Source organism: Parasteatoda tepidariorum, unplaced genomic scaffold, assembly GCF_043381705.1.
Source record: "Parasteatoda tepidariorum isolate YZ-2023 unplaced genomic scaffold, CAS_Ptep_4.0 HiC_scaffold_1299, whole genome shotgun sequence".
NCBI classification, from domain to species: domain Eukaryota; kingdom Metazoa; phylum Arthropoda; class Arachnida; order Araneae; family Theridiidae; genus Parasteatoda; species Parasteatoda tepidariorum.
The window spans coordinates 1-13,656 of NW_027261372.1; the positions used below are offsets into that span (position 1 = coordinate 1).

At 30.6% G+C, this 13,656-nt stretch overlaps 2 protein-coding genes across 2 annotated transcripts; one reads left to right on the forward strand and one right to left on the reverse strand.

Moving 5' to 3' along the window:
* Positions 1 to 1,830: 1,830 nt before the first annotated feature.
* LOC139427308 (zinc finger MYM-type protein 1-like) lies at positions 1,831 to 3,146 on the reverse strand (the record flags this gene model as incomplete). Its single annotated transcript, XM_071188487.1, has 1 exon — positions 1,831 to 3,146. A coding segment is annotated over exon 1 (1,316 nt), but the record flags the coding sequence as incomplete, so codon positions are not given.
* Positions 3,147 to 6,013: 2,867 nt separating this feature from the next.
* Positions 6,014 to 10,678, forward strand: LOC110282483 (uncharacterized). The gene is made up of 2 exons (XM_071188488.1): positions 6,014 to 6,307; positions 9,863 to 10,678. The coding sequence occupies exon 2, from the start codon at positions 10,019 to 10,021 to the stop codon at positions 10,676 to 10,678; it is 660 nt and encodes a 219-aa protein (XP_071044589.1). The 5' UTR covers positions 6,014 to 6,307; positions 9,863 to 10,018.
* The last annotated feature ends 2,978 nt before the right edge of the window (positions 10,679 to 13,656 follow it).

Consider the following 13,656-nt stretch of genomic DNA (forward strand, 5'->3'; position numbering starts at 1 on the left):
GGATGTCCTTGAGGTTTCTTGAATACTCCTACAAGAATAAGAGGGGGTTTCACTCTAACAACCCTTTCAACCTTTTTCTAAGAATGTTTCAGCCATTCTTTGTATTTCAGTTTTTTCGGTACCTTTTTTTTCCTAGAATCTTCCAAACCGTAGCCATTGGTTAAGTCCCTGAATCCTATACAATTTTCTCAACATGGAATCATGTGCAATATGCTTTCCTGGAAACCGATCTGAGAAAAGTGTAACCGTATATAACCAACTCATACCGCATGCTAGTCCAGAGACCAGACACAGTGTATAAATCTCCCAATGCTTCAACTAGTCCAGAGATTCATTTTCTAGTGAATGTATTTCAATTGAAAGAAGAAAACCGAATATCACTTTAAGGTGAGTTATTTTTTTCAAAAATTTTTATTACTATGCTTTGTCAAAAGTTAACCGCAATTAAACTATTAATAAAAAACTACTTTTCATTTATTTAGTTGTGAAAATGATATATGTAAAAATATTAATACAAAAAATATAAATAAATTAGACAGATATGTACCGTATTTCTCAGAGTATTTTCATTTATAGAAATGATGCATTTTCGGAAAAGTCGGACCCAGCTTGACTGTAAGAGTTAAATAAAATTTTATATTTTGGTGCGTATAAGATAAGTTATTTATGCACAATTTATTAAAAATGGATAAATGGGTTGCATAATTGGATGCAACTCTGGATATAGTCATGATAAAACAAATTAAGGCCGAAATGTATAAAAGGTAATTAAATTAAATTAAGGGGGAATGTGATCGTTCAGGAAAGTGGTAGTACAATGCTAATGTGGGATAACAATAACCCAATAGGTCCAAAGGGTCACAAAGTGTGAGGTTTGAACAAATTGGATGATTTGGTATCACCAAATTTGGAAAAAGGGCGAAACAAAATATATTAAAGATTAATGATAAATAAGGTAAAGTCATGCTATATCCAAAATATATATATATATGATTTAATACAGTAAGCTGATGTTTCCAATAAGAAAAACTAATAAATTCACATATATGCATGCCCATAACAATAATTGAAAGGTACTCACCCTGTACACACAGGACATTTTAAGAGACAACCATCAAAAGAAATACACATTTTTAACTTGCGTTTAAGATTTATTTAACAAAAAATATCTAACAACATAACTAGTGGAAAGACGTCTTTAAAACAATTTTTAACAGTAGAAACACCTTTAATAGAAATGGGTGACGGGTGACAAGAGAATTTAACGAAACCAAAGGCGTCATGCATAAAGTTAAATATAAAAGAACGAGTAATTTAACCGTTAAAAATAAATATGAAAAGAAGACTTAAATTTGAGAGGGCTTTTAATGTTANAGTGGCGTAGCTGGGTAACCAAGGGCCCTGGGGCAAATTAAAAAATGCGGCCCCACTGCTATGTAAACTGATTAGGTTTTATCAAATAAAAATATGAAATATACAAATACTTTAAAAATGCTAAGCTACTTCAAGCTCTTTTTTCTGGTAATAAAAATATTAAACAGTAACAACATAAATTACAATTAATACTTGGGGTAGGTTTGGCTAATAAACCGAAATAGAGAAGATTCAAGGGTTTATTATATAAAGGTCGGGCCTTCCAACTGGCTAAATCACAATTATATTTAAAAAAATTTCCTAGCTTTAGTTTTTGCAAAAGTATCAATGACTTCGTTTAAATCCAGGCTTGATGCGGTTTTGTTTTCAATTGCTATTAGCGATAAATGTCGGAGTCGAGTTTGGCCCATATTATTTCTTAAATAATTTTTTATTATTTTTAATTTGCTAAATGACCTTTCAGCTGCTGCAGAAGTGACAGGAATTGTAAAGAATAATAACATTGCTGTAAATACTTCCGTTAGGTCGCATTCTAGCACTCCATATTTGCTCATTATTTCCTTACATAATTGGTGAACAGTCCATGCTTGAGTTAGTTGAGGTAAAACTAGGTGGTAAATATTAATAAATTGAAGTGAAAAACTAGGGCCTATTATATCTGAATATTTTCTTTGGAATTCGTCACACTTTTGTAATAAAGTTGCTTCATCAACATGTAATAAAAATGTTGGTGTTAGAAAATCGAATATATGACAGACTGCACTCATACCAATAAAACGTGTATCTAATTGAGATATTACTGTGTCTAGTACATTATTGAAAATCTCAATTTTAAATATTTTTTCTCGGTTTGGAAATCGGTGATCAGCAGCTAATTCATCAAAATGTTTTTTAACTTTTCTTTGCCTTTTTTCTTGAAAATGGGTATCAATACCATATTTTCTTGCAGTTTCACTGGCTTTGCACTTGAATAATTCGAAATCATTTCTATAAATTTGCAACTTTGCTTTGGTCTCTGCTAAAACTTTACTCGCCTCGCCCAAATTGATGTCGCATTTTTGTAAAGTTTTGGATGCATAATTGATGTCGTTCAATACACTGTGCATGAATTCGCAAAGCAACACGAACTCGAAATTTAGCATTTTTGTTTTAATACTCTCTGCTTCACTACGCTCATCCTTATTAGGACTCTTTAGAACTATTTCTGATAATACTTTGATAATATCAAAATAAAGAAATTTTATTGCGGGTATCGTATTGACCCTACTGGACCATCTAGACGAATTTAGTTTTTTTAGAGTGGTGTCCGATTCGCCACTGAATTTAGACAGTAGATCCCAACGTTTGATGCTGTTTCCGAAAAAGTTATACAAATCTTGCAACGTTGCGAAAAAAATCTGTATTTCCACACAACTGCTAACGGCATCATTTATCACCAAATTTAAATTATGAGTGGCACAATGTACGTACTCTGCGTTAGGCTGGATATCCTTAATATGTTTTTGTACACCATTATACACACCACTCATCACACTGGCTCCATCATAGCCTTGCCCCACACATTTTTTTAATTCAATATTTTTGTCGATAAATAATGTTGTCACTTGGTTGACTAAATCTACTGCGCCAGGTTTGATGGCTGCATAAAAGCCTAGAAACACTTCTTTTACTTCTATATCAATTGGCTGTCCATTTTCCGATCTGGTTATTACTGCATACCTCACAACAATGCTTAGCTGATCTACCTTCCGTACGTCCTGTGTCGTATCCATTATGATGGCAAAAAACGGCGACGCTCTAATTTGTTCTAGTAGATGGGTTTCGAGTTTGGTCCCCAAGCTCTCAATCATTTCATTTTAAATTGTTGCACTCGGATATCTTGTAGATCCTAAAAACATTAAAAAAAACACACAATTTCAAAAAAGTTCTGATATTAAACAGTTAATAATTATAAACAAAATAAAAAGATAAAAAAAAACTTATAAATAATTATTATTACCCTTGGGCATATCCAAAATTTGCCACAAAATGTGATCATATCGGGCGACAAGCTCTACAAAGGACAGAAAATTTCCGTGGTATCCTTTCTGACTTAAGTCTTCTTGATGTCCTCTCAAAGCCAAAGAACTCTTTGCTAGGGATATGATATCGAATAACCTTTGAAGAACCATTTTCCAAAATGATGCTTCTTTGCGAATTTCATTTTCAAGTTCCTTGGCGATAGTATTAGTATTGTTTTTTTTTCGAAATTCATACACAGCACATGCTTCCGAATGGCCACTCGCACTCGAACAACTGTGTTGCTTAATTCTTTCTGATAAATGCTTCCAATCTCGAATTCCCGTACATCAAACATTATTCCTTTGTGAAGCAAATAACCAGCAGGGTTGACAATAGGCAGCGTCTAGTATTTTGGAATAACACAAACAAAAACGATTAACTGGCCCATATTTAGAACACGAAACGTAATACGATTTTGAAAAACACCTATTGTTCTGGTTGACGTCTGTTGGAAAAGGTCCTGAAGGCTGTAAAGGCCCCATATCAAGAATTTGACGTATTTCGTTATCACTTAATATCTTGTTCGTAAAATTTCCCAAGTCATAAGAAGATTTGTCGTACACATTTTCGAAAAATGTAGAGGTCTGTGGTTCCTCCAAACCCTCCGCTCTTATGTGTGTCATGCAAAACATCATCCACTTTCACATGATCGGCGGCGGAGGTATTTCCAACTCAAGGGCGGCGCCAGTAGGGGGTCAGGGGGGGCTGGAGCACCCCCGTCGCGCATGGCCAGCCCCCCCATCGGGAAAAATTTAAAGTCTCGTCGGGAAAATAGTCTGGTCACATTTTTTTTTCTAAAAAATGTCAAAAATTCATTTACAAATGCCTAATAAAAATTTTTGTAGTTGACTTTTTATTTATTTATTTTTAAGAATTAGTAACAAAATTTAGTAAAATATATTGTAAATTCTATGTAATTGAAGTTTCACTGCACTACTCCTAACTTTGCTCATACATTGTTAAACTACAGTCCGGATGCGATTAGACATGGTTGAAATTGAAGACTTTTCAAAGACCCATAGAAATTCTTTCCCCTCAAACACATCTTGATTTTCTTGGTTACTTATCTTTCAGACTGCTATTCTTTTTTCTCGAGAACTGAGGAGGGGATAGATAATCACCCCTCTTTACTGGGAGAATAACTGACAAAAGCCTGAGGGACAGAGAGAGAGAGAGGCAGGTCCTCTTTACAAATTCTTTTTTATGCAACATATTTATTAATGGTTTTTGGGATCAGATAATTGCTTTGTGAAATTTTCAAGCAAAATGAAAGTAAAAGAATAAAATTAAAAAAACTCAGTTTTAATTTTTTCATTTTTTTAATACTTTTAAATGAGGAAAATCATTTACTTATTCGGATTCAAGGTTTATATTTTAATCAACGCATTAAATAAGCAGTCGGAAGAAAAAGAAAAACAAACAGTAACAAAATATTTGTAATTTATTTTAATTTTTTTGGCAGATTTAATTTATTATTTTTTTTTNCTCTTACTGTTTCCATAAGAAAAGTTCAGTAGCGATTAGATGGCGTTGCACACAACAACACTGTGTTGTAAAGGTAAGAAAAAACTACTTTTGTGAAGTAATGCCTATCTTTAAACTAATGGAATATATTTTTTTAAAACGTCGTGAATTGCCTTGTTTATTTATTTATTTTTAATTGAAAAAAACTTTATTGTAAAATTAATAAGTTCACAATAATATAATTGTAAATGGTGTTTTATTTTCTTATATTTGATCTGATTATTTTATATAGTATATATATATTCGTATTAAAATTTATCGATGTCTTAAAAGGCTATTTGTACAATTACTTGCAACAGAACGAGTTCCGATTCAGAATTTAGTTTTAACTTTTTTATATAAAAGTATTTGTTGTATGTTCTAATACTGCTAATGTCTAAAAGTTTTCAACATTAATGTTTTCTAGCTTTTTGGAACATCCATACTATTATGATTTATATATCTAAATATATCGAATTTAATGCCAATGTTATTGATATCAAGAATATGGTATAGATTTTAAAACAACAAGGAGCTTTTTGTGAACTTTTGTGTTTCAGAACTTATTCGTGTAAAAATTTTTAACTGTGTTAATTTATAAGTAAAGGAAAATACCATACAGTCTTTCAAAAAAATAAATAAAAAAATTTAATAAACAGAAAAAAAAACTGAATTAACATAGCATAAAAATATTTAGTTAAAATCATTCATTTGAATCATGTGATTTTTTAAAAGCATAGATTTATCTAAAAACTATTATTTACACAGTACTACATTATGCAAAAAAAACTATTTGAAATAAAATACAATGTTTAATGTAAACTTTGCTCAGCAAAACATTGTTATTATTAACCTTATAAAATACCTCAATGTTTTGCCCAGGGCCACTAAATTTTGAAGCACGCCCCTTCCGCTAACCGCTTAATCACATAGCTACGCGCAAAGAATTATCATACTTTATAGTAGTTCCCTTGATTGTTATTAACTTGTTACTTATATATTTGATTCTAATGCATATGTTACATTGCTGATACTTTCTTTAAGTTACTAATTGTTAATCTCATGTTTTAGTGCAAGGGCAGTCTGAACACCAGTTTCGACAGAGCTGAAATTTTAAGCACTTCTCAACATTCGCATTCTCCGGATGAGCATTTAAATGAGAGAACAAATGCCTTGCTAAACATGAAGAGAAAAGCGGAGGAAACGCATGATGAACCTTCGCAGATATTTGCAGAAACAGTTGCTGCAATGTCGATGGATGCAAGTTTGACTTTGCCAACTGATGACTCCCTTAAAAGAACATTAAGGAATCATAAAGCCAAGAGTATACCAAAAGAGCCCCTGGATCTCAAAGACTTGAAATTGGAAGGTGTGTATAATTTAAATAGTATATTTCACTCCTGTAAAATGAAGTTTTATTTCATTTTATTCATTTATTTATTAATCTTTATATTGGGAAATTTGAGATTTCAATGTTTGAATGTTTAATTTTTAAAAAAAGGTGAATGTTAGTTTTTTATAACATTTTGAAGTATTAAAATAGGTAAATTTGTCATAGATAAAAACTTATTACAATGCTGACACATTAAAAAGCAGCTATTTTAAACCAATCAGTGAAAGTAATAGTTGCTGCAAATAAGAATTAAGCTTCATTCTATAAAAATTAGAAGAATGCCCTAATGTTGTGATTTTAAAATTTAAAAATAGGGGAAAAAATAAATGCTCACAAAATTTATTTACTTCCATAATCACATTTCTTGAATTGAGGGGCTTATAAGATTTAAACTACAGAGTTTCAAAATTCAGGTTCGAAAACTTGCAACCTACTTTTTATTTTGTTATTTTTTTCAAAGCAATTCTACTTTGTTCATGTGAAGAATTGAACAGAATATTCGAAAGCTAATATTATAAAGCAGCATAATCTTTAAAACTTAATTTTCGAATAAGAATTGTATTGGGTAATAAAATTGAACTAACAAATTTCTTTCAGCATTTCGTGTCTGATAACAATAATTTTCTTTCAAACGTGTTATGTTCTAATAGAAAGAAACTTGTTGTGCTATTTTACATAAATGTATTTTATCAAGTTTAAAAAATATGTTCTTTATTTTCTGACAAGTATAGTTTTGTCAATTTAGACTCTTGTATCAATGATCTCTGCCTAAAAATTTCAATAAGAAAACAGTCACACTGAAGTTTAAAAAATCTATAAAAATTATATTTACTTCCATTTCATTAAGTGAAATTGTCTCAAATAAATATAGTTATTAATTATATATTCAACAGTTTCTAAAAATTTATAATCTATACAAGTATAGATGACTAAAACGATTAACAACAACAACAAAAAAATTAACTAGCATTATAGGACAGAAAAATTTTATACATTCCTTTGTTTCATTTCCTTTTTTTCTTTTATTTATTTCTAAGGCTAAATAAATGCAAAAAATAATAATAAATAAATTAATTAATAAAACATTTGTGTTTAATCATTATAAAAGAATCATAACCTTAGAATGTATATTTTTATTCATGTTATTTGCTGAAAGAAAAGCTTTTTTAATTCTACCATTAGAAATTGATTTCAATGTATGTTGAAATGACAGCATTAGCGCTTTTTATAAAAGTCAAATTACAAAGCAAAAAGCAATCAATTCTGAGGAAACCACTTTTCTTTGTTCAACTTCCCCATAACATCTCTTTCAACAACTATCTCTACCCGCGGAACACCAGATCATTACAAAACGGGTTAAAACAACACTCTTCCGAAGAATATCTTTTTTATCTTTTCATTCTTTACAAGTAAATGTGTTTTCATGGGTTAGCCGTTTTCATTACGCTTCGAAAGCAAAGAACTACAATTGTTTTATTCAAAAAAAAAAAAAAAAAAAAAAAAATTATGTACCCTACAATCCAATTTTTTCTACTTTTATTAAAAATTAACATATAATACGAAGTATATTAACTGAAAGTTATATTATCCATGGAATTATCTTTGTATAGGCAAGTCATAAATTCACCATATTCTTCTGTTCTAGAGATATGGTGAATAAAGAACCGAAAGAATATTTTCTTTCGCTTGTTTTCTTTCGTTATAACATCAGAATTCGGAGTCCGATTGATCATTGTAAAGGTATTATACACTATTATTAAAATTTATCTCGTGGAAGAAAAAGAAATTTGCGGAAAATCCCTTATTTTATTATTGGTAGATAGTGAATAAATATTAATATTATTTAGTATTTAGACGAGTTAATTGAAACTATACTTTTTTTTTCTTTAAATTAAATTTATTTTCTGTAACCTTAATACATATACAGTTCAGATTGTTTCCCAGAACCTAAATATATATTTTTTTCTCTCAGGGGAATGGAAAGAAAATCTACTGTTTGATAATGGCAGCCTTCAGGATAGAATTTTATTATTTGGCACAAGTGATACCCTTTACCTATTGAAAGAAACATCAAAATGGTTTCTAGACGGCAACTTCGGCCATGCACCCAGACATTTCACTCAACTTTATGTTGTGCGAGTGGAGGTTGAAGATGCATATATTACAGCAATATATGCCTTACTTCAATCAAAGAAAAAATCGACATACGAAGAGCTTTTTAGAACTTTAATTGAAGTAAGTGCAGTCGAGAAACTAAATCTTGACCCGGAATTTATTCATATGGATTTCGAATCGGCTGCTATAGAAGCTGTCCGGTTGGTCTTCGGTTACCGGGTGACCATACGTGGATGCTTTTATCACTTGCGCCAAAGCACTTACAGGCATGTCCAATCTTTGGGGTATGCAAGTAAATACAGGGATGATCCCTTTTTTCAGAAGTTTTGCGGGATGATAGATGCTCTGGCATTTTTGCCCGTAAACCTTGTGCAAGAAGGGGTAACCTACTTGCATACTCTTGCCCCCACCGACAGCGAAGCATTGGACATGCTTGAGTATTTCGACTCGGTGTACTGCTCCGGTAGATACCGTGGTCGAAATACCGGACTGCCATTGGTCTTGTCCTTAGCACGCTTGGAACCATTATTTCCCCCTGAAATGTGGAATACCCACAACGCCACTTTAAGCGACGGCGAGCGAACAAATAATAAAACAGAATGGTGGAATAATCGTTTCAAGGTGCTTGTAGGGCAAGACCACCCTTCAATTTATCTCCTGCTCCAAAAGCGGTGATATCTGATTGCGCTAATGGTTTTCTGAAACAGGCTGGACTGCGCTGCTAACATCTTATCCNGTTCAACTTCCCCATAACATCTCTTTCAACAACTATCTCTACCCGCGGAACACCAGATCCTCACAAAACGGGTTAAAACAACACTCTTCCGAAGAATATATTTTCTAACTTTTCATTCTTTACATGTAAATGTGTTTTCATGGGTTTGCCGTTTTCATTACGCTTCGAAAGCAAAGAACTACAATTGCATTATTTAAGAAGAAGAATAATAATAAAAAAAACTATGTACCCTACAATCCAATTTTTTCTACTTTTTTTAAAAATTAAATTCAAAGTATATTAACTGAAAGTTATATTATCCATGGAATTATCTTTGTATAGGCGAGTCATAAAACTTAAAATGTTCTAGAGATATGGTGAATAAAGAACCGAAAGAATATTTTCTTTCGCTTGTTTTCTTTCGTTATAACATCAGAATTCGGAGTCCGAACGATCATTGTAATGTATTATACACTATTATTAAAATTTGTCTCGTGGAAGAAAAGGAAATTTGCGGGAAACCCCTTATTTTATTATTGGTAGATAATGAATAAATGTTAATATTATTTAGTATTTAGACGAGTTACAAGTTAATAAAAACTATAATTTTTTTTTTAAATTAAATTTATTTTCTGTAACCTTAATACATATACAGTTCAGATTGTTTCCCAGAACCTAAATATGTATATATTTTTTTTCAGGGGAATAGAAAGAAAATCTACTGTTTGATAATGGCAGCCTTCAGGATAGAATTTTGTTATTTGGCACAAGTGATACCCTTGACCTATTGAAAGAAACATCAAAATGGTTTCTAGACGGCAACTTCGGCCTTGCACCCAGACATTTCACTCAACTTTATGTTGTGCGAGTGGAGGTTGAAGATGCATATATTACAGCAATATGCCTTACTTCAATCAAAGAAAAAATCGACATACGAAGAGCTTTTTCGAACTTTGATTGGAGTAAGTGCCGTCGAGAAACTAAATCTTGACCCGGAATTTATTCATATGGATTTCGAATCGGCTGCTATAGAAGCTGTCCGGTCGGTCTTCGGTTACCGGGTGACCATACGTGGATGCTTTTATCACTTGTGCCAAAGCACTTACAGGCATGCCCAATCTTTGGGGTATGCAAGTAAATACAGGGATGATCCCTTCTTTCAGAAGTTTTGCGGGATGATAGATGCTCTGGCATTTTTGCCCGTAAACCTTGTGCAAGAAGGGGTAACCTACTTGCATACTCTTGCCCCCACCGACAGCGAAGCATTGGACATGCTTGAGTACTTCGACTCGGTGTACTGCTCCGGTAGATACCGTGGTCGAAATACCGGACTGCCATTGGTCTTGTCCTTAGCACGCTTGGAACCATTATTTCCCCCTGAAATGTGGAATACCCACAACGCCACTTTAAGCGACGGCGAGCGAACAAATAATAAAACAGAAGGGTGGAATAATCGTTTCAAGGTGCTTGTAGGGCAAGACCACCCTTCAATTTATCTCCTGCTCCAAAAGCGGTGATATCTGATTGCGCTAATGGTTTTCTGAAACAGGCTGGACTGCGCTGCTAACATCTTATCCCCCTTTATTAAAGGTTGGTGTACTGCGCTTAAGGCAACCCTTATGACCATCCATCCCACTTCATTTATGTAGTAAAACAATTTCTGATAAAAGCATCGTCTCGCCAATATTGTTCGCCAGAAGCTAGTGTGCTGAGGGGGATTTGTCAATAATCTTTCCTCCATCTTTTAGAAATTTTCATTTAAAAGGAATTTTTTTTATAGGTTTGTAAATTTTAATACTTCTGTAATTTTAAAATACCAATTATATTTAAACTAAGAAGAAAACAAAATTCTTGTTCATTTTAAGGTGACATATGGCTTTCAAAGTTTTGAAAATCGGTCAAAATTTTAATTAGATCTATGCAATTGGTTCAAGAATATTGGTTAAAAAGTTTTAAAAAAAATATACATTTGTTGTCCACTGGTCTTAAGTTGGTTAAAAAATAAAAGTTCATGGTGCAGTATCAAGTTTCAATTAGGTTGAAAAAACCTTACTTTAACATTTAATAATTTGAATTTATTTACTATATTTAATAATTTAAAATTCAAATAATGTTTTGCATGCAATTTTTGAATATATTTAATAATTTGAATTTTAAACCAGTTTTAACCAAACTTCTGCATATTATTTTTAAAAATGAATATGAACATAAAATGTTTGAATTTTTACAGTTCTTCTACTAAAAAGTTTATGACTACAACTCTGAGCAGAAGACATGGTTGGCCAATTTGTCAACTAGACATCTAATGAAAAGTAAATTAGTTTAGAAGAGAAAAAATTACTGAAAAAAAATGGTCATTTTGGTTTGACGAAGTCTTGATACACTATAACTCTATATTCAATATGATAGAAAAGCATTGCATTTTAATTGGCAAAAAACTAAATGGATATAATTGATATATATGTTTTGTGAAAGTTATTTTAAACATATTATCTTAACATATTATCTTACATAATAATTTACATGAATATCCCCCTCGATATTTCTTAGTAAAAAAATCTTTCAATTCAAATCAAATTTCTTAGTGAAAAAATATTTTAAATAATATTTTTTTCAATTAATATTTTTTAGTCATTTTGTTGAAATTATTGATTTATTTTTTAAAAAAAAAATAATCATTATTGATTTACATCAATGCATTTTATAATGAAAGGAATAACATAGTGATTTCAATGCATATGCCTTCTATTATTGCGTAGTAAAAAAAATCGCTTCCTTAATAAACATACATTATCAATCAAATCAGACTTTTAAAAATTCACACATTTAAGAATGCATTTATTAATTATACTGCATGAAAGTATTTAAAACTTAAATTAATAATTTTTTAAAAAATTAATTCATAATTAATTTTATAAAAATTACGTTTGTTAAACTAATGTTTTTTTTAAAATTAAACTGATTTAAATAAGTGATTTCTGTTTTAAAAATTTAAATGATTTAATCAGGATTTAATTCATGACTAAAATGAAGTGATTTATGCCAACAGAAGCAATCTGAAACTTAGAAATCTAGTATATTTTTTTAAAATTTAATTTATGTGTTTTTAAAGAAAAACCTTAAAATAAAGTTGAATTATTTCGTACATTTTTTCTTATTCGAAATGATTTTTAACAAATTCTTTCTGTTTTGCTGACAGTAACTTCGTCGTAAGAATTTGAATTTCATTATATATCTATATCTATCAATATATATATATATATATATTGAAAATCATATTCTTTTTATCTACTAAGTTTATAATTGAGTCAATCAGCAGATTAATATATGCTTTATTTTTTACTTAATCATTTTTTTTAAATATAACTTTTATCACAAAAGGCGTTGCAAGAATTTCTTATAAAAAATTTAACAAAAAAAAAAAGTTGGTGACTTATTTGATATTTTTATATTATTCGACTTTTTATTTTAATTCTTAGAGTTAATAAAAAAATCTTGCAACAAATTTTAAGATAAAATTTAATAAAATGCCACAATGTCAGAAAAATTAACTGAAACTATATTAACTTGATTTTCCCCAAATTAGAAAGTTACACTTAATATTTTAATTTTTACTTCATCGAATAAAACTATAAAAGAGTTGTTTTGTAAAATTTTTAAAAATTATTTCATTCTTACTTTTAAGCTATCTCATGATTGAAACTGTTTCTTAATTTTAACTACAAAATACTGAGTACTATATTTAAACAAAATAATGCGTTTCAATGTGTCCTAATCAAATTTTTTATTCACAATAAATCAAAAGTTGAAAAGGGAATAGCACAACCTTCTCAAATGCATAAGTTCACCCGTTCTAGAATTACATTAGTAAATTCACTTTCCCATGAATATAATAAAATTGTAATGTTAAATGCAATACTATCAGTAAATGTATTATATTCTAATTGTAAATCTAATCATGTTTGCAATATCTCGAGTTTAGTAAATTGGCCTAATATATTTTGATATATTTCTTGGCCAAGTAGAAGCTTTTATAAATTGCACCCCTCACAAGTCAATGAGGAGAGATATCTACCTACAAACGTTATCAACTAGCAGCGCAATCAGCATACTGTTAGGGGTGGGGGTTATAATTGAGGCAATTACTGAGCGCAGTCCACCATTGCCCTCCAAAAGATCCAGCAGGAGATAATTCTAGATTTGAGGAAGATCCAGCAAATCAAAGCTGGAGTGCATATCGCACATAGAAAAAAGAGGAGCTATGAAACTCTTCAAAAAGGGTTGAAAACACTTTGCGTTAAGTTTTTAAACCAAAATCTAGACATCCCAGAATTTTTAAGTTCAGTAGCTAATAATCTAAGAAAGAAAAACATGTAAATTTAAAAACTAACTAAATTTAAAACCCCTAAAAACTCAAAATTGTCAACATACAAAATTTTCATTCATTTCCAATTTCATATTAAAACCTGTATTCATTACTTTGGTTTATTAATTT

What these genes read in the sequence shown, in the direction of transcription:
- LOC110282483 (XM_071188488.1), top strand. Translation starts at nt 10,019, where the DNA reads ATGTTGTGCGAGTGGAGGTTGAAGATGCATATATTACAGCAATATGCC.